This window comes from Aotus nancymaae, unplaced genomic scaffold (assembly GCF_030222135.1).
Source record: "Aotus nancymaae isolate 86718 unplaced genomic scaffold, 86718_ANA_hifiasm-v0.15.2.pri h1tg000095l, whole genome shotgun sequence".
NCBI lineage: Eukaryota > Metazoa > Chordata > Mammalia > Primates > Aotidae > Aotus > Aotus nancymaae.
The window spans coordinates 1,430,091-1,456,522 of NW_026988510.1; the positions used below are offsets into that span (position 1 = coordinate 1,430,091).

The 26,432-nt window shown below is 54.7% G+C and overlaps 1 protein-coding gene and 1 long non-coding RNA gene across 7 annotated transcripts; one reads left to right on the forward strand and one right to left on the reverse strand.

Moving 5' to 3' along the window:
- Positions 1-3,517: 3,517 nt before the first annotated feature.
- On the forward strand, positions 3,518-12,913 carry SNAI3 (snail family transcriptional repressor 3). Of its 4 annotated transcripts, none has more exons than XM_012466057.3 (3): positions 3,518-3,675; positions 7,951-8,571; positions 11,230-12,913. In XM_012466057.3, exons 1-3 carry the CDS (start codon positions 3,600-3,602, stop codon positions 11,409-11,411), a joined length of 879 nt encoding a protein of 292 aa, XP_012321480.1. In that variant the 5' UTR covers positions 3,518-3,599; the 3' UTR covers positions 11,412-12,913. The 4 variants fall into 4 exon arrangements, with proteins under 4 accessions (XP_012321480.1, XP_064226030.1, XP_012321482.1 ...); XM_064369960.1 differs by lacking the exon at positions 3,518-3,675 and adding an exon at positions 4,058-4,183; XM_012466059.3 differs by lacking the exon at positions 3,518-3,675 and adding an exon at positions 6,571-7,275.
- On the reverse strand, positions 4,238-25,714 carry LOC105726561 (uncharacterized). 3 transcript variants are annotated; one of them, XR_010340008.1, is made up of 4 exons: positions 18,308-25,714; positions 15,904-16,057; positions 12,162-12,373; positions 4,238-11,539 (listed from the first exon to the last, which is right to left on the reverse strand). It is a non-coding gene; the product is annotated as an uncharacterized LOC105726561 (long non-coding RNA). The 3 variants fall into 3 exon arrangements; XR_001109559.3 differs by having other exon boundaries at positions 4,238-12,373; XR_001109558.2 differs by lacking the exons at positions 4,238-11,539; positions 12,162-12,373 and adding an exon at positions 14,392-14,603.
- Between the last annotated feature and the right edge of the window lie 718 nt (positions 25,715-26,432).

Genomic DNA, 26,432 nt, shown 5'->3' on the forward strand with positions numbered 1-26,432 from the left:
AAAACATGAGCACTGGCCCACACCTGTAATCCCAGCACTTCGGGAGGCTGAGGCACGCAGATCACTTGAGATCAGGAGCTCAAGACCAGCCTGGCCAACATGGCGAAACCCCATCTCTACTAAAAAAAAAAAAAAAAAAAAAAAAAATCTGGGTGTGGTGGCAGGCACCTGTAATCCCAGCACTTCAGGAGGCTGAGGCACGCAGATCACTTGAGATCAGGAGCTCAAGACCAGCCTGGCCAACATGGCGAAACCCCATCTCTACTAAAAATACAAAAAAAAAAAAAAAAAAAAAAAAAAAATCTGGGTGTGGTGGCAGGCACCTGTAATCCCAGCACTTCGGGAGGCTGAGGCACGCAGATCACTTGAGATCAGGAGCTCAAGACGAGCCTGGCCAACATGGCGAAACCCCATCTCTACTAAAAATACAAAAAAAAAAAAAAAAAAAAAAATCTGGGTGTGGTGGTGGGCACCTGTAATCCTAGCTACTTGGGAGGCTGAGGCAAGAGAATCATTTGACCCAAGGAGTCAGAAGTTGCAGTGAGCCGAGATCGTGCTACTGCACTCCAGTCTGGCAACAGATCGAGACTCTGTCTCAAAAAAAAAAAAACCTCCACAAAAATCTCCGCGTGTGGTAGTGCACACCTGCACACCTGTAATCCCTGTAGTCCCAGCTACTTGGGAGGCTGAGGCAGGAGAATCACTTGAACCCAGGAGGTGGGGGTTGCACTGAGCCGAGATCACCAAGATCACTCCACTGCACTCCAGTCTGGGTGATAGAGTGAGATTCCCTCTCAAAACAAACAAGGCTGGGTGTGGAGGCTCACACCTCTAATCCCAGCACTTTGGGAGGCCAAGATGGGCTAATCACCTGAGGTGAGGAGTTTGAGACCAGCCTGGCCAACATGGTGAAATCCCATCTTTTAAAAAATTAAATTAAATTAAAAAGCAAAAAACAGTCAATGGTGACAGAGATGTATACCCAGATGGACACACGTATGCACATTTCCAGGTACTATGTATTTACATCCACTGTAAAACCAGAAAAGCAGTAAGACATACACATGGGATGAAAACGTCAATATAAATGGAACTGTAACCATTTTTGCCCTGATCGGCAGTTCCTGGGGTGGGCATCTGATGCAGGCAGATGGGAGGGGCCGGGCTGCCAGGCCCAGCACAAGTCATCATCCCGAGGTCCTGGATGTCCAGGGAAGAGGGCGGGGGCTGGGATCGCCCGCTGCAGTTCAGGAGGGAGGGTCTAGCAGGCTGTGGGCCGGGGGTTTCCCACACAGGGGCACGTAAGATTAACCCCTAGAGCCAAGCGGCCAGCACTGAGGACCGGAGGACAAGGAAGGGATGGAGACAGCCACCCTCCCTCCCCAAGGCAGCGCTCGTGGGAAGGGAGACGCTGAGGTTTCCCTCTGTGGGGCCTCCTTGGGTCCAGCCTGGACACTGCCCTGTGCGTCACAGCTGGGGTGAGTCTGAAACAGATTCAAGCGTCTCTGGCTGGGGGTTGGGGGGAGTTGCTGGGGGAGCCCTAGGACCTGACCCCAAAGGTGCTCTGAGGCCCTCAGACCCTCTGGGGCATTCCCAGCGTAAGATCAGCCATTCTCCACAGGAAGGCTACGGCTGGCCTGGATAGCACGCAGCTCTAGCTGGATTAGGACATAAGCTTGCTGGGGCTTGGCGGATGGCCAATGGGTAGGTGGGCGGGGAGGGACAGTGTGGGTGGAGGCTTGGCTCAGGTATCTGCAAGCGTTATCTGTGTCTGTGAGGGGGTGAGAGAAGGAAGGGAGGCTATAAATAGAAACCTTTCAAGGCAAGGAACAGGTGAATAAGCAGGAGGCAGGCATGTGTCTGAAATCCACACTCCCGCCAGGGTGGTGCCAGGCCATGGTTTCGGGAGAGGCGGGAAGCTTCTTCCAGGTCGCCCCTACCTGTCTTTCCACTCCCCCTCGCCAAGTGGCAGACAAGCTGGAGTGGGCTGGGTCCCAGTCCCACTGCGTCCTAACCTCTCACAGCCTTGCTCTTCTATTTTTCTTTTTCTTTCTTTCTTTTTTTTTTAATTTTTTTTGAGACAGGGTCTGTCTCTGTTGCCCAGACTGGAGTGCAGTGGGGTGATCACAGCTCACTGCAGCCTCCACCTTCTGGAGGCTAGTCCAACAAGCCATCCTCCCTCCTTAGCCTCTTGAGTAGCTGGGACTGAAGAGGGGCATTGCCATGTCTTGCTAATTAAAAAAAAAATTTTTTTTGTAGAGATAGGGTCTCATCTTGTTTTTCAGGCTGCTCTCAAACTCCTGGGCTCAAGCATTCGTCTTGTGTCAGCCTCCCACAGTGCTGGGATTACAGGCGTGAGCTGCTGAGCTCACGCTCAGAGCCTTGGTTTTTTCACTGGCAAAGCGGGATGATACTACCCCAGCTTCTCAAACCCTAGACATGGGATGTGGGACGCCCCTCCTCCCCGCTGTCTCTCCCTCAGTGCTTCCATGGACTCACCACTCCCCACCTTCCCCACCCCTGGCCCACAGAGGGCAAAGGGCACCCAGCTCTCAGGTGGAAGCCCTGGTGGGGAGGCAGGTCTGCGGCACGGCCATGGACACGCCTATGTGCACCCCAGCCCAGAGACGCCCCACCTGGCCCCCAACCTTATGAAATATCCACGTCAAAAGGGACCCAGACACCGGACACAGGGGCTCCCAGCTCTTTACGGCACAGAGGGTTTTACAGGATGGCAAGGAGGGAAACGGCTGGCCCAGGTCACGCGTGCAGCTGTTGCAGAATTCATGTGATTTGCCAGTTTTATTAAACTTCCCATAACCATTCTGACCCCTTGGGAATTTCAGAATTCCATGCCGAGTCCCGTGTCCCCCTCCACTCCCCAAAAAGTGCTTTCTGGAGGCACTGGGCAAACTCCTAAAGGGCTGTCTCCAGCGGGGGAGCCTTGGGAGACTGCAGCCCACCCAGAAAGGGCCACTGTCCCCAGGCCTCGCGTCCCTGGCCGGTTCCAGGGCACCGACCCCCGGCCGCCACTAGGGCTGGTCGGTCGGGTCAGCTTTGGACTTCCAGGGCTCTGCCCATGAATCCTGCCGTCTGGGTTTGCAGAAGGGATGGGGAGGCGCGGCCGCGGGGAGGGCGTCATCCGCCGCAGCAAGGGTTCCCGAGGACTGGGCTCGGCCGGCGCTTCCACGCCGTGTGGACAGGAGCCCAGCTCGGTTTCCACTCAACCTTGAACTCTGCCCTTTAATTCACGGCGAGTGGGCTGCCAGGCCCGAGGGATCGGTGTGTGACTCGGCGGCGCGCGCGCCAGGGAAGTCCCGTGGGGAGGACACTGACGGCCACGCGCTCCCCGACCCGCCCGCGCACCTGTCCTGGGCGTGGCGCCCGGGGCAGCTGCCCCGCCCCGCCCCCAGCCCCGCCCAGGGGCCACGCCCAGTTCGCGCCGGGCGCTGGTTGGCGGAGGCGGCGCGCTATGCTAATAAGCCTGACCCCTCCTGCACCTGCCTGGGCCGGGCGGACGGGCCCGCGGACGCCACAGTCGCGACCCGCACTCGCCCCTCCCGCCCCAGCCCGCCCCGGCCCGCCGCCCGGGAGGGACCATGCCGCGCTCCTTCCTGGTGAAAACGCACTCCAGCCACAGGGTCCCCAACTACGGGCGGCTGGAGACGCAGAGAGGTACCGGCTGCCCGACCCCCTGACGGGACTAGAGCTTGCGGGTCGGGAGAGAGGCCCCTGGGAGCGGGGGGTGTGGGGACACCTGTTCCAGGTGGGAGGAGAAGGAGCCAGCGCCACTGCGCAGCGGCTGCGGCTGCAGGGAGGTAGGTGGCCCACCAGCGCCTCCGCTTAGGGAACTGAGCCCCGCCTCTGGCAGGGCGGGCGGATTCTCTCCCCTCTTGGAGAAGTTTTCTAAGCCCCCATGTCTCCCTGGAATTCACCCCTTATATACGGCCTCCCGTCCCCACCACTTCAGCCCCAGTGAAAGTGACCCCGGGGTCATCTTACTGGCACACGGGTTTGGGAGGGGTTGCGGGGTGGTGGGAGGGAAGGAGGGCCGTCTGGGACTTCCCTCCTGAGGGACCCGCGGAGCATGCTGACCAGGGGTGGTAAGCATAGGGGATGGGGAGAAGAGGGACCCATGAGCTCTTTCTGCTGCAAAGGCACTGCCCCTCCTGCCTCAGTTCAGGTGAGTCTCCTCCGGTGGCCTCCCTCCCTCCCCCAACCTCCCCTCACCCCAGAAGCCCTCTTGCTCACACCGGCAGGCTTGCCTGGGCAGGCTGGGCTAAGGGGCTGCGATCTTCTACACACTGGCTGGGCCGGGGAGATGGGTGCCCAGCAATCGGGATGTCCACTCATTTCCACTGCCTGCTAGGCACAGGGACACTACAGGAGAGGACTCTGTCCTTCAGAGGACAGCTTGCCACATGGGCAGTCAGAGCAGTCCCCACCTGGCTTGGCAGCTTCTTGGGACAAAGCCCACTGAGGGGCCCCGGTGGACGCAGCAGTTGGTACTCACGCTCTGTGGCTGGGGGGAGAGGGCAGAAAGGGCACTGCTGGGGCTGAGGCCTCCAGAAACACCCCCAACAGATCTTTATCCCAGCTCAGAACCAGAGTTGGGGGCAGGAGGGTCCCACCTGGATCCACACCCGAGGCCCAGGCTGCCACCAGGGGGTGCCAGCTAGGACTGTGCTTTTAAAATGTACATTTTGAAATCAGTTTCATGAGTCACCACCAGCAATTCTGTAAAATAAAACAGAACAGAAACTATTGGAGTGCCGTGCTCTCGGGGAAGGACGCTGGCTTGTTATGTGTATGTGGAAGTATATGTGAGTTCAGACGTGATGGAAGACGGAATTTACATGGGTCCTAGTCCCAAGTTTCAAAGTGTTGCTGAAGGTCCAGCCATACAGCGAACGCACCTCACCATCCGAGTGGCTGAGCGGGGCCCAGAGGGTGACTGTCCTGAGTAGCCTTGCTGCCCCGCACCGCTCCCCTCCTCACTGCAGCCCCAGCCACCTGGCTTTCTAATAGCCAGGGGGTCCTGGTGACTTCCTGCCAAGATGTTACCCCAGGGTACATCTGAGGTGCTGGGGATTGGGGCCCCTCAATCTCTCCTTTTAAATAAGTGGCTCCTATGGTTCCCCAGGGAACCCCTAAAGCCAGCAGGATACTTAACAGTCTCTTCATTAGGGCACAGTGGCTCACGCCTATAATTCCAGCACTTTGGGAGGCCGAGGTGGGCAGATTACCTGAGGTCAGGAGTTCGAGACCAGCCTGACTAACCTGGAGAAACCCAGTCTCTACAGGAAACAGAAAAGTTAGCCAGGTGTAATGGCGGGTGCCTGTAATCCCAGCTACTTGGGAGGCTGAGGTAAGAGAATTGCTTCAACCCGGGAGGCAGAGGTTGCAGTGAGCTGAGATCGCGCCACTGCACTCCAGCCTGGGAGACAGAGACTCCATCTGAAAACAAAACAACAGTCTCTTCTCCCCAGGATCTGGACAGCAGAAGGAATAAAGAAGCAAGTAAAACCCAACAAGCATGGGGAAAGCGTTTAAAATCCCAGCAGAAACACATGGTCAGCCTGATGGGGAGAGGCTGTCTCTTGGCCCGTTGGCCTCTCGGCTCAGCCACTGGATCCACAAACAGGATCCCAGCTCTGTGATAATGCCTGGAGCCAGAAAGGTTGCCAAGTCTTAGAGATGGAGACAAGAAACGGTGACTTTCTCCTGCAGAGGCCCCAGTAAAGCCGGGCAACCCTGGGCTCCCCAGTGCGGTCTCCCCAGAATTCCCTTGGATGTTCCGTCTTATCCTGTCATTGTCCCCACTTCTGGGTGGACAGAAACCTGATGACTTTGTAACTAGGAGAACTGAGGGTGGGAGGAGGTCAAGTCAGGAAGGAGTAGCAGACAGGAAACCTTCCTTTGAATTCCGTTTCCCTCATCCTCACAGCACTTGTGATTGTCTATTGTTTTCAGTCCTACTGGGTGTGAGCCTCTCGCTGTGGCTGCGATTTGTGCTTCCCTGGCGGATAATGGTGTTGAGCATCTTTGCATGTGTTCATTGGCCATTTGTGTATCGCCTCTGGAGAAACAGCTATTCAAATCCCTTGCCCAGGCGGGGCACAGTGGCTCACGCCTTGTAATCTCAGCACTTTGGGAGGCCGAGGTGGGCAGATCACTTGAGGCCAGGAGTTCAAGACCAGCCTGGCCAATGTGGCAAAACCCCATCTCTACTAAAAATAACAAAATTACCTGGACATGGTGGCAGGCGCCTGTCATCCCAGCTATCAGGAGACTGAGGCAGGAGAATCACTTGAACCTGGGAGGCAGAGGTTGCAGTGAGCTATTGCCACAGCACTCCAGCCTGGGTGACACAGCAAGACTCTGTCTCGAAAAAAAAAAAAAAATTAGCCAGGCGTGGTGGCACACAACTGTAGTCCAGCTACTGAGGAGTCTGAGGCAGTAGAATCATTTGACCGTGGGAGGTGGAGGTTGCAGGTTGCAATGAGCTGAGTTCATGCCACTGCACTCCAGCCTGAGCGACAGCGAGAGACTGTCTCAAAAAAAAAAAAAAAAAAAAAAAATGGCCAGGCACAGTGGCTCATGCCTGTAATCCCAACACTTTGGGAAGGTGAGTTGAGTGGATCACGAGGTCAGGAGTTCAAGACCAGCCTGATCAATATATTGAAACCTTGTCTCTACTAAAAATAAAAAATAAAAATTAGCCAGGTGTGGTGGTGCATGTCTGTAATCCCAGCTACTTGGGAGGCTGAGACAGGAGAATCGATTGAACCCAGGAGGCGGAAGTTGCTGTGAGCCGAGATTGTGCCACTGCACTCCAGCCTGGGTGGCAGAGCAAGACTCAGTCTCAAAAAAAAAAAAAAAAAATCGTTTGCCCATATTAAAATTGTATTATGTCTTTTTATTGTTGACATGCAAAATCCTTCACATGTTCTAGTTGTAGATGCTATTCCTGGTCAGAAGTCTGACTTGCAAGTATTTTCTCCTATTCTATGGGTTGTCTTTCTCTACCCAAAGCCTCAGCGTGGAGGTAGAAACGGAGCCAGAAATCTGTTTTAACACATACAGAGTAAGAAAGGGATTGAGGGCTGTTGGGAGGCTTTGGCCTTGGGGAAATCCAGAATTAATTTAACTCTTACCTGCAGACTAACCTGTTTATTTGGGGGCTACTGCCCTTAAATGGATCAACCATGTGGTGTGCGGTGTGCCAGCCCCCAAACACAGGAACTGCCATCCTGGGGAGAAGCCCAGCCAGGGGTAATTCTGAAAGCCCCAGCCAGAGCACCCCAGCCATGTGGCTCGGCTATGTTAAGAGGGCAGCAGAGTGGGCACGAGCCAGCGCCAGAGAGGCTTCTGAGCTCACTGCCTCATTATCCACAAAAGGAGATGCCCGAAGGGCAACTGTGGGGTGACTGGAGGCTGATGAATCGTGAGGGGGCCGATTTTACACTGAGCCGGCACCTTACTGCCAAGCATCTGACTTATGGCTGCCTCGTGGGCGCCTGGAGGATGCTGGGCCAGGCTGGTGCCCCTCCAGAGGTGGGTGGGGGCTTATCAGAGGTGCCACCCAACTGAGGACGGACTAAAGGGCCCTCCTTTGTCCCACGAGGTCTGTTTCATGTTCCTGAACCCCAGGGGTCCCACGAGATGTTTCTCTTCTTTGCGTTTAAAGAGGAAGTGAGATTCATTCTCTAGACCGCGGGGCCTTCTAGTTCTAGATGTCTGCACTCCTGGCCACGGCGTCACTTCCCTGCACAGCACCGTCAGCTCCTTTGCAAGCTGGGTCTGCACTCAGGCTCCCCACCACTCCTCCCAACCTGCTGGGCCGCTGAGAGGCTGGGATCAGGTCCATGAATCGGAATTGGAAACACCAAGTGCTGGGCACTCGGTCGGTCTTTATCTTTATATTTTATCTCCCCTCCACCCTTCTAGAAATCAGTGGCGCCTGCTCTGCCTGTCGGGGGCTAGTGGTGCCCCTTCTCCCCGAAGACAAGGAGGCCCCTTCTGTGCCTGGTGACCTTCCCCAGCCCTGGGACCGCTCCTCGGCCTTCGCCTGCATCTCCCTGCCCCTCCTGCCACAGCTGGAGGAAGCTCTGGGGGCCTCTGGACCAGATGCTCTGGAAGTCAACGGGGTTGACCCTCGGGGCAGCCGGATCCCCAGTGTACCCCTCAAAGACAGTCTGAACCACTTCAACCTGCCCCCACTGCTGGTGCTGCCCACACGGTGGTCCCCAATCCTGGGCCCAGACCAGGACGGGGCTCCAGAAAAACTGCTTGGGGCTGAGCAGATGCCCCGAGCCCCAGGCGGCTTTGAGTGCTTCCACTGCCGCAAGCCCTACCACACGCTGGCCGGGCTGGCCCGGCACCGGCAGCTGCACTGCCACCTGCAGGCAGGGCGTGTGTTCACCTGCAGGCACTGCGACAAGGAGTACACCAGCCTGGGCGCCCTCAAGATGCACATCCGCACCCACACGCTGCCCTGCGCCTGCACGATCTGCGGCAAGGCCTTCTCCAGGCCCTGGCTGCTGCAGGGCCACGTCCGCACCCACACAGGTAGGACGGGCTAAGGTCTGCAAGGACGGTCTGGGCTGGGGGTAAGAGGAGGAGGGGTGATTTTAGAAACACGAGCACTGGATTCACATTTGGCTTCTGCCTCCTGACTTATCTGCTCCCAGGGCTGCTATACAAAGTTCCACAGACCAGAGGCCAGAAGTCCAAAATCCAGGTGTTAGCAGGGGCCAGTGTGGGAGCCATGCCTGTAATCCCAGCATTTTGGGAGGTTGAGGCAGGAGGATCACTTCAGGCTAGGAGTTCAGGACCAGCCTGGCCAACATAGCAAGACCCCAATCTCTACTAAAAATAGAAACTTAGCTAAGTGTGGTGGCACGTGCTGGTAATCCCAGCTACTTGGGAGGCTGAGGCAGGAGAATGACTGAAGCCCAGGAGGCTGAGGCTGCAGTGAGCTGTGGTCATGCCACTGCACTCCAGCCTGGGCAACAGAGCGAGACCCCAACTCAAAACAAAAAACAAAACACGGCTGGGCGCGGCGGCTCACACCTGTAATCCCAGCACTTTGGGAGGCTGAGGTGGGTGGATCACCTGAGGTCATGAGTTCAACACCAGCCTGGCCAACATAGTGAAACCCTGTCTCTACTAAAAATACAAAAATTAGCCAGGTGTGGTGGTGGACACCTGTAATCCCAGGTACTCGGGAGACTGAGGCAGGAGAATTGCTTGAACCCAGGAGGCAAAGATTGCAGTGAGCAGAGATGGTAGCCACGACACTCCAGCCTGAGCGACAGACTGAGACTCAAGTCTCAAAAAAAATAAAATAAATAAAATCAACAAAATAATGCCTTAGAGTACACAAGTGGCCAAAGAGGCAGCCAGCAGCCTCCACCCAGGGCTTCCCGTCAACCTCAGCATGCAAAGAATAAACACAGAAAGGAAATAAATAAATAAATAAATAAATAAAGGCCGGGCGTGGTGGCTCACGCCTGTAATCCAAGCACTTTGGAGGCCAAGGTGGGCGGATCACCTGAGGTCGGGAGTTCAAGACCAGCCTGACCAACATGGTGAAACCCCATCTTTAAAAAATGATAATAATAATAAAAAATAAATTAAAAAACACAGAAAGGAAGAACGAACTCCAGGAATCAGCTCCAGTCTCTACATCAGGCCCAGAGGCTCACACATTTTCTCTGTGGTCTGAGACGGGGTCTGGCTCTGTTGCTCAGGCTGGAGTGCAGTGGTTTGATCACAGCTTGCTGGAGCTCTGACTGCCCGGGTTCAAGTGATTCTCCTGCCTGAGCCACCTGAGTAGCTGGGACCACAGATGTGCATCACCATGCCCAGCCAATTTTAAATTATTTGTAGAGACAGGGGTCTTGCTGTGTTGCCCAGGCTGGTCTCGAACTCCTGGGCTCAATCTGTCTTCCGGCCTTGGCCTCCCAAAGTGCTGGGATTACAGGCGTGAGCCACTGCACCCAACTAGTTCACACTTCTTTTCTTTTCTTTTGAGATGGAGTCTTGTTCTGTTGCCCAAGCTAGAGGGCAGTGGCACAATCTCAGCTCACTGCAACCTCCACCTCCTGGGTTCAAGCAATTCTCTGCCTCAGCCTCCTGGGACTACAGCTACCTCCTGGTAGCTGGGATTACAGGTGCCCGCCAGCATGCCTGGCTAATTTTTGTATTTTTAGTAGAGATGTGGTTTCACCATTTTGGCCAGGCTGGTCTTGAACTCCTGACCTCGTGATCTACCTGTCTTGGCCTCCCAAAGTGCTGTGATGACAGGTGTGAGCACTGCACCCGGCTCTAGTTAACACTTTTCCTAACTGGAATTTCCCTCGCCCTTAAGTCATGACTCTTGTGACTAGGACCTTCAGTCACACCTGTGTACAGGCCAGAGGGAAGGCTTTTTCCAGGGCTCTGAGAAATCCATTCTGGTTTTCCCAACCCTTTGATGATAACACCTCCCAAACACCCGCTTTCCAGGCCAGAGGACCCCGGGCCACACCCAGGTGAGAGCCTGTTGGGGCTTGGTGCTCTCAGCGTGGGAGTGAGGAGTGTGGGAGGCCCTGCAGCAGGCTGGCCTGGCCAGGAGCATGCCCAGTGTCCCACCAGCAGGAATTCAGGTGCTCTGGGCCCCTCAGGGGCTACAGGCTGGGGTCTTTTAGGACTCTATGGGGCTACAGGACTGAACAGACGATTCCCAGTCACCCTTCCCTTTATATGTGCTGGGCCAAGGTCCCAGAAGGACTTTGTCCAGATCCCCTGTCGTCCTGATGGGAGGTGGTTCCTAAAAGCTGCCTCCTCAAGAACCATGGCTCCAGCCCTGCTCTGGATTCCGCTGGAGGGGGCCACCCCCCCACCTGCCTGTCAGTGGCCAGAAACAGCTGCCAGAGGCCCCTAGGACTTCCCCCATCCTCTCCCAGCAGCCGAGGCCCCCAGGAGGGCTCTTGCAGCAACAATGGCAGATCCAGCGCCTGTGGCTGCTGGTGCTCCTGGGAGGGGCTTCAGGTGGTGTGGTCTCACCCAGTGTGCCACCCTGTCCCCACACAGTTCAACCTTGGGTGCTCGGGCTGTGAGCATTTGTAGGGAAGGAATGGGATCATCCACTGATGGTCAGGGTGGGTGCTGTAGCCTTCAAGCCCCCTTCCATGGTGTCACCATCCCGAGGGCTGCTCACTGGCCCCCTTCTTCCTCCCACAGGGGAGAAGCCTTATGCCTGCTCGCACTGCAGCAGGGCCTTTGCCGACCGTTCCAACCTTCGCGCCCATCTGCAAACGCACTCTGACACCAAGAAGTACCAGTGCCGGCACTGCACCAAGACCTTCTCCCGCATGTCCCTCCTGGCGCGGCATGAGGAGTCTGGCTGCTGCCCGGGTCCCTGAGAGGCGCGTGGTCGGCGCAGATAGGAGGGATGGGCCTCACCCTGAGAGCTGGTGTCCCTCCTGCCGCCAGAGGAGCAGCGAGTCTGGGAGGACAGGGCTCAGCCTCACACCTGGTGCATCCGCCACATCTGTGATCAGAACCAAAGAAGTCCAGTAGGGGCCACTGGGGCGGAGAACACTCACCCACGCAGCCCACTCCGCTGAGCCCCACTCAGAGGAGACTCCTCTCCCAGGGAAGATTTTCATCAGAACAAGAGCCCTGGTTCCACTGCATCATGGTCATGTCTCTGGGTCTGCCTTCCGAGAGTCAGAGCCTGTGGGGGTGGTCACCCACGTGGGTTGGCAGTGCCGCCGGCTGACTCAAGAGGCTGCCTCGTTCCCTTGCAGCAGAAACGCACAGTTCTGACTTGTGGTGGGCACAGCTGTGTGGTCCATCCTCAGAAGGCACAACTACCTCTCAGCTGGCCCCCACCAGCCTTTGGTGTGGGTTCTGGACAAGCTGTCCCGTGTCACACACCTACATGCATGTGCAGACACTCACACATGTACACACATGTGCCCTCCCCACCTCACTAGACTCTCTTGAAGATGGAGCAGGACTGGAAGAGCCCATGATTGGTGGTCTGGGCGCGTTGGGATGAGGTGGAATGCCCTGGACCTGTGCCGCTGGGATTTGCCCTGCTCAGAGCCTCAGGGCACTCAGCTTCCCAGGCAAGAACAGCTGTGGGGTAATAAAAGGTCTCTGCATACCTGCTTGTTCCATTCTTCAAAGCTTTGAGACTTGCCCAATCCTCTGGTTCTGTGGAGCACATGGGACTCTGAGAAATTCCTCAGGGTAGCAGGATTCGGGGATCGCCTGGGCCCTTTAGCCACTGAGTAGGTGGGAGACTCTGGGTCAGAGCCTGCCACTGTGAAACACTCTTCTGAGAGGTGGGGACACTGCCATCCGGAGAGCAGGGGCACTGTCATGGGCAGAAACCACACAGAAGTGGGAAATCATCCCATGGCACAGAGGAACGGCTGAGAGGCTCTATCCCGGGCTAGGAAGAGGGCTCTCTCGGGGCACTAGGCGGAGACCAAAGCTGGGCAAACGGCAAGCGGCAGGCGGCTGCGTGCAGGGGCAGCAAGTCCTCCTGGCTGCCTGGTCAGAAGAGAGGACTTGGGGCTTCTGCTGCAGCCCTCAAGTGCTACTAGGGTCTGACATGACCACTGCCATCTTGTGGAGGGTCTGTGCTTCTGTCCACCCATGGTACCTGGGGCAGCTGTGAACGGGAGTCCCAGACCAAGACACTGCCACATCCGCATGGCTGCCTACATGCAAGACCCCCTCCCTGGAGTTCTGCTCCCATCGTCCAGTGGGGTGATGGCATTTCCTTCTTACACGTGGCCTCTTCTCACCGCTGAGCTGCTGGGCGGCCGCCCACTGGGCTGGTCCTCCTCAGCACGTCTCCACCTCTCCAGCTCAACCCCAGGGGGCATCCAGGAAGGAGCAAGGAGGCCCCTCCCAGTCCCTGACACCTTCGCTGATAAGGATGGTGGGAGGGAGGTTTCTGGGACAGGACACCTGTTCCTCGGGAGGGCTGGCCTGGTCCTGGGACAGAGCCACATGGACAGCAGCAAGGCCTCCCCTCGATCCCCTGAGCCCACTGAGCCTCCTGCCCATCCGTCCATCAATGGGAATATTCAGGAGGACTCACAGGGACTGCTCACTAGGCACCTCGTTACTCGGCTGCACCATTCCATTCAGGCCATCCTCACCTGCAGACCAGCCCAGCTAATGCTGACCAGGTGTTGATGGGCCCCTGTACATCCAGAGGAAACCTGACCTAGACCTTGGGCTCCTCTAAGCTCCAGCCACTACCGGCCTCCATGTGAGCTGGCGGAATGAAGACGCTCTCTGAGAAAGCCTCTGTCGCGTTCCTGGATGGGGACCACTGCCTCCCCCGCGGGGATTGGCCATCCCCAGCGGGAAGCACCCACTCTGCTCCCGTAACAAAGGACCCCAACCTGAGTGGCTGAAACAACAGCGTCTCATCCTCTCCCAGTTCTGGAGGCTGGATGCCCCAGGTCCAAGTGCCGGCAGGCCTGGTTCCTTTGGGGGACGGGGCTGCGCCAGGCTTTCTGGAAGCTTTGGGAGTCGCTAGTGAGCCTTGGCTTCTGGTGGCATCTCCCTGTGTGCGTCTGTTTCTGTGTCCCCTCTTCTTATGAGGATGCAGTCATACTGCCCTGCTCCTGTAAGCCCCCATCTCAACTCATCACATCTGCAAAGACTATTTCCAAGTATGGTCAGGTTCGGAGGTCCTGAGAATTAGAACTTCAACATACAGAAGTGGAAGGCGCCACTCAACGTCAACAGCCAATGGGAACACAGGGCTTTGCCAGGAGCTGCCTGGAGGGTACCTGCATTCAGTGCTGAGGAGGGGGGCTCCTCACCCTCTTTTTCCCTCAGTCTACAAAGAATCACAAGGGCCGGGGTGGGGGTTCACGCCTGTAATCCCAGCACTGTGGGAGGCCAAGGCAGGCAGATCACTTGAGCCCAGGAGTTTGAGACCAGCCTGGGCAACATGGCAAAACTCTGTCTCTACTAACAATATAACAAAATTAGCTGGGTGTGGTGGCACACGCCTGTAGTCTGAGCTAATCAGGAGGCTGATGCAGGAGGGCTGCTTGTGCCCAGGAGGTGGAGGTTGCAGTGAGCCAAGATCATACCACTGCACTCCAGCCTGGGCAACAGACCGAGACCCTGTGCAAAAAACACACACACACAAAGGATCATGGGGACAGCGGATCTTAACCAGCGGGATTTACTAACAGCACCTCCTTCAAACGTTGCATCCAAGTCACCTTGCCCAACGGCCACAGTTGCTCCCTGACCCAATCTCCTCTCCCTCATCCCCATCAGGGCAAAGGCAGGGGACAGGCCAGCCCCCAGGTCTTGAGGAGGAGTGGGGCTAGGAGCCTGTCCTCCAGGGCCCCTCCCTCCCTCCCATCTCCCGGAGCTCCGGCCTCCTCTGCTTCCCGGTCCGGCCGCCAGCTCTGAGGGGCTCCACCGGCAGAGCGCCAAACAAGGTTTGTGTGGACTCGGCATCTCACAGGAGGGCTTTTTTAAGTAGCGTCCAGACGCCTAAAGGAAGCTATATTGTAAAGTGTGTTCTATTTCTGGGCCCCGATATCTAAATGAGGCTGTTGCACCTGTTGGGAATGAAGGACAGGAATTTCACAAGCCGAAAATAAAGCTGAATGTTTTCCCTTCTGTATCAGCCCATGGAAAATGCTCTTATATTTATATCTGGGCAGGCAGGGGCTGAGACTGAGAGGATGGGTTGGCAGAGAGAGGGGCAGAGGAAAGGCAGGACACATGCCGGGGCGCTGGGGCGGAATGAATGGAGGAGCCACTCTGCTTAGGTCCGGCCCAAGTCAGAGGCAGTGCGGGCGGCCAGCCCCACCCAGGACACCCCTGGCCACTGCCCATGAGCCCTGCCCTGCCCTGCTTCCCGCCTGGCCTCTCCTTGTTCTGCCTCACCATCCTCAGGTTAACCTGTGGCGGTCACTTAAAATCCGGGCTTCTGGGGCCCTCTCCAACACCTGCAGCTTGAGCACCAGGAAGGGGGTGTCTCAGCTTTGCTCACAGCTGTTGGGGGCTCGGGGCCTGGCCAGCTTTTCCTCCCAGGACCCAGGCCTACTTTTCCCACCCTAACCTTCACTGGTCACATTTCCACTTTCCTCCCTAGGGAAGGCCTTTCCAGCAAACTGTCAGAGTCTCACGGGTGGGAGGTGGGGTAAGGACGGACAGGAGGCTGCAGGACCTGAACACATTGGAAGTAGGTGTTTCGTTACGGCCTAGTGACGTCTGGCTGAGTGTGGAAGCCTAGGATATCTCTGAGGATCCTGGACAGGAGTAAGAGGGCATCCCGAGCTCTGAAAGGCAGGGGCTGCACCCTCCTCACAGCAGGAAGTCCCCTGATGACGTCTTCCCTGATAGCACACGGCAGGCCTCAGACAGGACCCACACCCGGGTGTGCAGGAAGGAAAACCAGTGGGGCACCGCGTGCCTCTCGCTGTTCTCTGACTCATAATGGAAAAGCAAAGAGGACGCCTGGTCTGCTGGAAACAGGTGTTGAGGGGCAGCGGGCCTCTGGGTGACCAGGTCCCTCACCCCACTCCCTGTTGAAAGAAGCTTCTCTCCCGAATGCCAAAAAGCCCTAAGGTTATTGCCTTTGCGTCCAAGAGCCCGGAGCATTCTATAAATATCATTTTGGCCCAGAATAATCAGGGAGGTTCTCTAAGTGTTTGAAAATAGCCTGCTTGTTACTATCTATATTCAGAGAACCCACTCCTGGCCTCCACTCACGTGGCTAAGTATAGCTCCCTGGCAGAGTTCAATGGAACAAAAGCTTCCAGGCCTGCGCTACCTCGTGGATCGCAGAACATTCCCGGAGGAGCCCTTCAGCTGCCCAGACTCAGAGGAGCTCAGAGAAAGGCTAGCACTGACCTGGTCACCTTTCATCTCCCACTCTTGAGCTGGATAAATACGTCGACTTCTCAGCAAACGAGGCATTCTTGCCAGACCCAGACGCAAGGTGCTCTGGTGCCAGTTTTGTCCTTCTTGCAGGGTTGACTTAGTTACAAAGCCTTGGTTTCTTCATCTATAAAAGAGGGATTGTGTGAACTTCTTTTTTTTTTTTTTGAGACAGAGTCTCACTCCGTCACCAGGCACCAGGCTGGAGTGCAGTAGCGCGATCTCAGCTCACTGCAATCTCCGCCTCCTGGGTTCAAGCAATTCTCCTGCCTCAGCCTCCCGAGTAGCTGGGACTAAAGGTGCGCACCACCACACCCAGCTAATTTTTGTATTTTTAGTAGAGACGGGGTTTCATCATGTTGGCCAGGCTGGTCTCGATCTCTTGGACTCATGATCCACCTACCTTGGCCTCCCAAAGTGTTGGGATTACAGGCGTGAGCCACCACGCCCAGCCTAGGATTGTGTGAACTTCTATATCTTCATCTATAAAAAAGGGATTGTGCAAACTTCTATGTCAGAACTAAAGAGAACACCAAGTAAACAATAGAAAAACCAAAGCCCAGCTGGGCGCGGTGGTGGCTCATGCCTGTAATCCCAGCACTTTGGGAGGCTGAGGCGGGTGGATCACCTAAGGCCAACTCGAGGCCAACCTGGCCAACATAGTGAAACTCTGTCTCTACTAAAAATACAAAAATTAGCCAGGCGTGGTGGTACACATCTGCAATCCCAGCTACTCAGGAGGCTGAGGCAGACAATCGCTTGAACCAAGGAGGTGGAGGTTGCCGTGAGCTGAGAATGCCCCACTGTACTCCAGCCTGGGTGACAGAGCGAGACCCTGCTCCCTCCCACCCAAAAAAAAAAAGAAAAAGAAAAACCAAAGACCTTTAGGACACAGGAACACCCTCGGCTTTGACTCATCTTAGAATCTGTTTCTGGATGCCAGGTTCTGGCAGCAGTGAGTCTCCTCGCAGCCACCCCTGGCCTGGCCCACGGCACTGCCTGAGAGCTGCCTGGTACCTGTCCTGGGTTTGGGTAGAGCTGCATTATGCAAATGGGCAAAGGCAGCAGTTCCAGACCTGGGGCCCAGCCTAAAAGGGCAGATAGACACTTCCCATCTTGCCCAGGGTCAGGCACCATCTCTGGGAATCCCAAGAAAATGCGGGGGCCACTTTCCCACAGGACGTCAATCAGCCCTGCTGTCCCTAGTTCTTTCCCAGAAACCCCCATCTCAAGGCCAAATCTGGGTTAAGGTGGCCCCTTCTCTTCAGCAGCTCCCCTGCTTCTCCCTCCCCTCCCCACCTCTGTGCTCGTTCTCTGTATGAGGGTAAGCCTGGGACGCATCCGTAGGAAGACGCAGATCACTGCAGTATTGCTTATCTAGCCCCAAATACCAGGCTCCTTTCCCTCCCCCTGTGAACAGGCACAGGCGGAGGCCCCAAAAACTTCAGAAATGAAGCTGAGAGGCAAGAGAAGGTGGGCAGTGAGATCACACGGCTCTTCTCATCCGCACAAGGCCCCTGTGAAACTCAAATGTTTTGCACTGGCCTAAAGAGGGGCTGGACAGACACAGAGCCCAGCCAGCGGGGCCAGGTCCCGTGGCCGTCCTGTCCACCGAGGATATCTGCAGTGCAGTGGACATGTGGACATGGTGTGCCCCCATTCCCCCACTCCAGCTGGGCTCTGCTCAGCACAACTCAGAATAAGCTGCTCTCACAGGGGGTCTGCAGACCCCTCGAGACCCTATAAATGGCTTCTGCTGGGCAGGGCTGCTCTGCCGTTTGTTGCACGCACCAAGGGTGCAAAAGCAGCCAGGGCCACACAGTGCTGGCACATGCCCACCACACAGTGCAGGAAACAATCACAGTTCTGTGACGGCTCTCACATTCATGGTTCAGCCCGGGGTCCACGCTGCCCATGTGTAGGGACCCGACGGCGGTGCACGCAGCTCCTGCACATGTCAAGGTCCACTCTCTGCAGGGCACACTCTCACACGGAGGAAAGACGGGCAGCACTTCAAGTACACGGACCTGGGTCTTTAGGGATGAGGCGAGCCCGCCACTTCAAGGGGAACAATGGTAAAACTTACAGTCCAATGAAAAGTAAAATGTGGAAACTTTCATCTTCCACTAAAAGCCTGACAGCTTCCCACGTTTACCTTCCGAGGAGAAAGTGATTTCCTAATACTGTAAACTGAAGCGGGTCAACATCTGGGAGCCCCGAGTAAGGCAGGAAACCAAAACCAGGGCTGTCCTAATGACCGATGTTAGGAACTCCTGCCTGGGTCAAAGGCCAGAGTGAGACAGATCAGTGGATTCTGTGAATACCAGGAGAAAACTCTTACTGATGGGTGGACCTCAGATTCCACCTTGCAGCTCACCTTGAAGAAAGACTGGTGGAGTTTTGGTCCAGCACCGAAGAACAGCCACAATGATCCCGAGAGGTCACAAAAGCATGTTCCCCTGCAGGTCTGGAGAGGACAGATTCTCTCCAAATGCATCAACCAAGCCACCTAACGCAGAGGCACCCAGGAGGGCCCGGCTATCCACATCCGCCACGCCAGATGCGAAAAAGATTTAGACAAACTTTTTTGGTTTTGCTTTTTTGAGACGGGGTATCACCCAGGATGGAGTGCAGTGGCACAATCTTGGCTCACTGTAGCCTCGACCTTCCAGGCTCAAGGGATCCCCCCACAGCTTCCCAAGGAGCTAAGACTAGAGGTGCATGCCACCAGGCCCCGCTAATAGTGTGTATTTTTCGTAGATACTGGGTCTTATTTTGTCGCCCAGGCTGGTCTCAAACTCCTGAGCTCAAGGATTCTGCCGACCTCCGCCTCTCAAAAGTGCAGGGATTACAAGTGTGAGCTACACCGTGCCCGTGGTCTAATTTCATTTCTTTTTTCTTTTCTTTCTCTTTGAGACAGGATCGTGCTCTGTTGCCCAGGCTGCAGTGCAGTGGTACGATCATGGCTCAATGAAGCCTCAACCTCCTGGGCTCAAGCGAGCCTCCTACCTCAGCCTCCTGAGTAGCTGGGTATGTGCCATATGCCTGGCTAATTTTGTATTTTTTGTAGAGACAGGGTCTCACTGTCTTGTACAGGCTGGTCTCAAACTCCTGAGTTCAAGCAATCCTCCTGCCTGGGCCTCCCCAGGTGCTGGGATCACAGACGTGTGCCCCTGTCCCCGGCTGATACTAATTTCTAATGAGGGTAAATACAGATTTGTTCCCCTATTCTGGAAAGGGATCTGCTTGTTCTTTGGCAACAAATTTAATCCCATTATCAGTCCTGGGAGGTTTGGGCAAGCTGGCCTCTCTGTCCACCCAGGCAGCGTGAATCAAGCCCCAAATATTCCCACCCAGAATCACCATAGTGTGGGAAAGTGAGATGGAAAACGGGTGAGCTGGGTGCTTGTGTCCCTGAAGAGAAATTCTGCGGTGAGTGGCTCGAGCACAAAGACACCACCAGCCCAGCTGGCCAGGTTTCCAGCCATGTGCATACAGTAAGTGATGGTGCCTTTGCAGCTCTTGTTTTAGAAAACTGGAAGCTACAGAAGAAGCCATATTTACTCAATGATTTAACCAAATGCACACTCTGTTTTTTCTGAAAGGTGACCACACTCACCCAAGAGCTTCTCTGGGGATCAACACTACTACTGCAGGGCTGGGCGTGGTGGCTCACACCTGTAATCTCAGCACTTTGGGAGGCCGAGGTGGGTGGATTGTAATCCAAACCAGTCGGAGCAACAAAGTGAAACCCCATCCCTACTAAAAATACAAAAATTAGCCAGGACTGGTGGCGCATGCCTGTAATTCCAGCTATTCAGGAGACCAAGGCAGGAGAATCGCTTGAACCCAGGAGGCGGAGGTTGCAGTGAGCCGAGATTGTGCCACTGCACTCCAGCCAAGGTGAATTGACAGAGCAAGACTTCGTCTCAAAAAAAAAAAATAGTAGTAGTAGTAATAACACTCACTGCAGATAAACACGTGTGCGTCCCTTCAAAAGGCTCTGTCATCTACAAGAAACCATCCACATCCCCATAGGTGAGGAAACAGGCACAGAGAAGTTAAGGAGCTTGCCTGAAGTCCCAATGTGAATCAGTGGCAGAGCTATTCTTTAAACTCAGGTAATTTAGACCCAGAGTCTGTAATTTTTTTTGAGACAAAGTCTCATTCTGTCGCCAGACTTGGAGTGCAGTGGTGCGTTCTCAGCTCACTGCAACCTCTGCCTCCCGAGTTCAAGCAGTTCTCCTGCCTCAGTCTCCCAAGTAGCAGGGACTACAGACATGCACCATCATGTCTGGCTAATTTTCAAATTTTTAGTGAGACAGAGTTTTGCCACGTTGGCCAGGCTTGTCTCGAACTCCTGACCCCAAGTGACCCTCCCGCCTTGGCCTCTCAAAGTGCTGAAATTAGGGCCATGGGCCACCACACCCAGCCAGTGTCTAATTTTTGTCTCTAATTTATATTGTCATTTGGTAAGAAATTCTGAGATTTCCTTTACTTTTTTTTTTGGACAAACTCTCTGTTGCCCAGGCTGGAGTATGGTGGAGTGATCTTGGCTCACTACAATCTCTACCTCTGGGTTCCAGTGATTCTCCTGCCTCAGCCTCTCAAGTACCTAGGACCACAGGTGCATGCCACCACACCTGGCTAATTTTTTTTATTTTTAAATAGACACAGGGTTTCACCATATTGACCAGGCTGGTCTCAAACTCCTAACCTCAGGTGATTTGCCTGCGTCAGCCTCCCAAAGTGCTGGGATTATAAATGTGAGCCACTGCAACCAGCATTTTTTTTTTTTTCTTTTTTGAGACAGTCACTCTGTCAGCCCAGGCTGGAGTACAGTAGAGCAATCTCAGCTCACTGCAACCTCTGCCTCCCAGGTTCAAGCCACTCTCCTGCCTCAGCCTCCTGAGCAGCTGGGACTACAGGTACATGTCACAACTATCTAATTTTTGTATAGTAAGTCGAGGCGGGTTTCACCATGTTGGCCAGGCTGGTCCCAAACTCCTGACCTCAAGCGATCCGCCCGCCTCGGCTTCCCAAAGTGCTAGGATTACAGTAGTGAGCCACCAAGCCTGGACTCCTTTCACTTTGAAGTCAGAGTGGGGCATCTAATCAGGACAGCAAACATGGTGCTGTTTTTCATACTGGGGCCAGCGTGTAGGGTGAGATGGTGGGAGGATCGGCAGGAAGACAGTGGATTGAGAGCTGGACTCAAGCAGCCCTGTGGGAAAGCCAGGTCTCTCCACTGACTGCTGTTTACAGGGAAAGAGAAGGCTGGGCGTGGTGGTGCATGCCGGTAATCCCAACACTTCGGGAGGTGGAGGTGGGAGGATCACTCGAACCCAGGAGTTCAAGACAAGCCTGGGTAACACAGTAAGACCCTGTTTCTACAAAAAACAAAAATTAAAAAATTAGCTGGGTGTGGTGGCTAAGGCTGTAATCCCAGCACTTCACTTCTTTTTTTTCCCTCTCTTTGTTGTGTCTTGGAATCCCAGCACTTTAGTAGACCAAGGCAGGAGGATTGCTTGAGCCCAGGAAGTCAAGTCTGCAACGAGCCGTGATCTTGACACACTGCACTCCAGTCTGGGCCAGAGTGAGACCCTGTCTTAAAATAAATACATGAAAAATAAAAAGTAAGTATCTAATATAGGAATAGAAAACCAAATACTGTTATCTTCTCACTTACAAGTGGGAGCTAAACGATAAGATCTAATGAACACAAAGAAGGAAACCCCAGACACGGGGGTCTGCTGGAGGGCGGAGGGTAGGAGGAGGGAGAGGAGCAGAAAGGTAACTATTGGGTACTGGGCTTAGTACCTGGGTAAAGAAATAATCTATACAACAAACCCCTGTGACATGTGTTTACTTATGTAGCAAACCTTCAAATATACCCCCAAACCCAAAATAAAAGCTAAAAAAAAAGGATTGAATTGTAAACCCCTCTGGAAGAAACATTTCCTTGTCTTTTTAATTTAAATTTTTATTTCTAAAATGCCCATATTCCCTGAGTCCTTGCTTCCTTTTACCTCTCCGATTGCCTGGCTTGATGGTGTTTCACATTTGCTGATTGCTTCCAGAAAAACATTCCCACTGAAGACCTCCCAAATGCAAGCGGGATAGAGCAAGCTAGACACATGCCTTCCTTCCCAGTCGCTTTCTTTTTAATGTCCCAGATGCCTGGGCTTGGGGAAAGCCCGGGAATCAGCCATAGGAGGCCGTGCAGGCTGCACTCGGGGGCCCTCTGCTGGCCTGTCCAGGCCAAACCCCCAGGGCTGCAGACCCCAGAGCCGGCCAGGACACACTCAGCCTTGGCTGGGGTTCCCCTACTTGCCCTAACATGAGTCGGGGCCCACACATGGGCTCCAGCTGCCTGGCTTCTCATTCATCTCCCAGACCCTCTCTCGTCATGTATCAGGGCCATACGCAGCCTCTCCATACCATGCTTAGCAAAGCACCCACACCTGAGGCTGGAGAACAGTGGTGTGACCACAGCTCACTGCAGCTTTGAACTCCTGGGCTCAAGTGATCATCCTGCTTTTAGCCTCTTTAGCAGCTGGGACTACCAGTGTGCACCACCATGGCCAGCTAATTTTTTAAAACATTTTTTTGTAGAGATGGTAGGGTCTCACTATGTTGCCCAAGCTGGTCTTGAACTCCTGGCCTCAAGCAATCCTCAATCCTCCCAAATCCCAAAGTGCTGCTGGGATTACAGGCCTGAACCACCATACCTGGTCTATTTTGGACAAATATGTAGGTTGAGGGTTCAGGAGAGCCTGGGCTAAAGGCGTCAGTGTGGGGATCTGTGTCTGACATCTTTCGGGGAAGTCATTCATTCTAGGTTCTCCACTAAATAAGGGAGTCTGTCTACAAGCATACTGGCGGCAGCTATTGCCAGATGGCTCAAATGTTGAGCATGACTCAGCAAACTGCAATAATGAGAACAAGAAATGATGATTTAGTCACATAGGAAGAAGAGGATAACAAGGTATGTGATTGGGAGATGGAAGAGAATTTCTTATTTCTATTTAATAATAATCAATAGATACTATCTAAAACTTCAAAAATAGGCTAGGCATGGTGGCTCACGCCTATAATCCCAGTGGTTTGGGAGGCAGGCGGATCACTTGAGGCCAGAAGTTTAAGACCAGCCTGGCCGATATGGTGAGACCCTGTCCCTACTAAAAATACAAAAATTTGTTGGGTCTAGTGGTGCACACTTGTAATCCCAGCTACCTGGGAAGCTGAAGCACGAGAATCACTTGAAACCAGGAGGTGGAGGTTGCAGTGAGCTGTGATCAGGCCACTGCACTCCAGCCTGGGTGACTCAGTGAGACTCTGTCTCAAAACAAAACAAAACAAAACAAACCCAGCACTCTGGGAGGCTGAGGCGGGTGGATCACTAAGTCAAGAGATCAAAACCATCCTGGCCAATATGGCGAAACCCTGATCCTACTAAAAATACAAAAATTAGCTGGGCATGGTGACAGATGCCTGTAGTCTCAGCTACCCAGGAGGCTGAGGCAGAACCGCTTGAACCTGGGAGGTGGAGGTTGCAGTGAGCTAAAACCCTGCCACTGCACTCCAGCCTGGTGACAGAAGGAGACATCATCTCAAAAAAAAAAAGAGGCTGTAATCCCAGCACTTTGAGAGGCTGAGGCAGGCGGACCACCTGAGGTCAGGAGTTCAAGATCAGCCTGACCAACATGGAGAAACCTCGTCTCTAAAAAAATAAGCAAGAGCACCCTGGGCAATATAGTAAGACCTCCATGTTCACAAAACAAAAAATAAAAATTAGCCAGGAGTGGTGGCGTGCATCTGTATCGCAGGCACTCAGGAGGCTAAAGTGGGAGGATCACCTGAGCCCAGGAGGGTGAGGCTGCTGTGGGCTGATGGTGCCACTGTACTCCAGCCTGGACAAGAGTGAGACCCTGCATCTAATAAAAAACTTTTCTACTGGATTTAAGCAATCTGCCCTCCTTGGCCTCCCAAAGTGCCAGGCCTGTGTCTTCTTTTTCATCACAGCCGTGACACAATATAAATGGAGGTGACCGGAAGCCCCTCTCTCTCTGTGTAGCTGAGTGAATACATCCTGACCGTAGGCCAAGACAGTCCACATCAGCTCTTTAACAGGAAGTGGTGGCTTTGCATAAAACAGAAGTGACTGTGACTGCAAGATAAATCAAAAATAACTGGCTGCCTGCAGTGGCTCACACCTGTAGTCCCAGCACTTTGGGAGGCTGAGGCGGGTGGATCATGAGGTCAGGAGTTGGAGACCAGGCTGACCAACATGGTAAAACCCCGTCTCTACTAAAAATACAAAAACTAGCCAGGTGTGGTGACGTGTGGCTGTAATCCCAGCTACTCAGGAGGCTGAGGCAGGAGAATTTCTTGAACCCAGGAGGTGGAGGCTGCAGTGAGCCGAGATCATGCCACCTCACTCCAGCCTGGGTGACAGAGTGCCTAAAAATAACTACCATCTGCAAAGGAAATTTAAAAGTGAGACATGTCTCACTCTGACAGGTGACCCACTGTACTGGTGAAGACATGCAGGCACTCTCAGACTTCGGCAGAGCGAGCTGAGTATTGGATTGACTTCCACAAAGGGCGACTTGCCAGCAGCTATCGAAAATACTCAGGCACGTTCTACTTGGCCTGGCAATTCCACTTCCAGGAATTTCTCCTGCAGAAATACATGTGCACAAACTGCGTGGAAGGGCACTCTTCACAGTAACAATCCAACTGTCCATCAGCACGGACCATATATTTAGACAACAAGCAAGAAAGCTTTTTGCTAAATTGGGTATCTCTAAGAAACAGAAGTAGAAGCAGCAAGGTAGAAGAACGTGCTATGTGCTTGTACTATGCGTGTCAATGAAAAAATACAGAACTGACAGGCCAGGTGGAACAGCTCACACCTAACCCCAGTACTTTGGAAGACTGAGATTGGAGTGTTTCCTGAGTCCAGGAGTTCAAACCAGCCTGGGTAACATAGCAAGACACCCCCACCTCTACAAAAAATTAAGAAAAAAATTAGCTGGGCATGGTGGTGTGTACCTGTAGTCCCAACTACTCAGGAGGCTGGGGTGGGAGAATCCCTTGAGCCAGAGGTCAAGGCTGCAGTGAGCTTTGATCATACCACTGCCCTCCAGCCTGGGCAACAGAGTGATACCCTATTTCCAGAAAGAAATGAAGAATTTTTAAGTATGATGGTTCTGGTAACAGAGCCAGGCAGAGCGGACACTTCACAATGCATAGTGCTGTGTTTTCTGAAATCTGAACTGTTTAAAAACTAAAAGTAAAATTTTAAAAGGAAACGGGGAAAATGGGAAGTTACTGTTTAAAGGTGACAGAGTTCCTGTTTGGGGTGATGAAAATTCTAGAAATAGTGGGGATGTTGCACAACATGAATGTGCTGACTGGCGGGGCTGCACGCTGAAATGCTGCATGTATGTTTCTCTAGAGAAGTCAACACTCGCACCAGCACGACGACCCGGGCCATGGCTGGCTTGCTCGTGCGGGGCCCACCTTAGTGCGGGCTGTACCCAGCACCGGACACGGTGGATCCAGAGACACCTCCAGCGTCTGACCTCTGGCCTGTGTACGCCGCCTACCCAGCGGGGCCATCCTGAAAGCTTCATGGATCTCACAGAGACCCGCCTTCCCTCAGCCCCGCACAGAGCCTCACACGGAGTATCACACGGACCTCACAATGTGCCTCAAGCCCCCCCGTGCAGCATCCTGTACAGCGCCTCACAGACCCCACACAGCTCCCCTCACACACCCTCACACGGCCCCCGCACACACACAGCCTCACACGGCCCCCCGCACACACACAGCCTCACTCCCCCCGCACACATACACAGCCTCACACGCCCCCAGCACACACACACACACAGCCTTACACGGCCCCCCGCACACACACACACAACCTTACACGGCCCCCCGCACACACACACAGCCTTACACGGCCCCCCGCACACACACAGCCTCACTCCCCCTGCGCGCACACACACCCACACGCCCCCCCCCGCACACACACCCCCCGCACACACAGCCTCACAAGGCCCCCCGCAAAGTGCCTCACTGGGTGCCCCCACGACCCTCCGTACAGCACCCCGCACAGCTCGTCACGGACCCCGCACAGCCCCCCCCCGCACAGCTCGTCACGGGCCCCGTACAGCCCCCCACCGCACAGCTCCTCAGGGACCCCGCATAGACCCCCCGCACAGCTCCTCACGGGCCCCGCACAGCCCCCCCCCCCCCGCACAGCTCGTCACGGGCCCCGCACAGCCCCCCCCCCCCGCACAGCTCGTCACGGGCCCCGTACAGCCCCCCACCGCACAGCTCCTCAGGGACCCCGCACAGCCCCCCCCCCGCACAGCTCCTCACGGGCCCCGCACAGCCCCCCCCCCCGCACAGCTCCTCAGGGACCCCGCATAGACCCCCCGCACAGCTCCTCACGGGCCCCGCACAGCGCCCCCCCCCAGCACAGCGTCTCA

Excerpts from the sequence above, each read along its gene's own strand:
- SNAI3 (XM_064369959.1), top strand. The coding sequence starts at position 7,869 with ATGAATCGGAATTGGAAACACCAAGTGCTGGGCACTCGGTCGGTCTTT. Across the intron at positions 8,572-11,229 it reads CCACGTCCGCACCCACACAG|GGGAGAAGCCTTATGCCTGC; the intron begins GTAGGACGGGCT and ends TTCCTCCCACAG.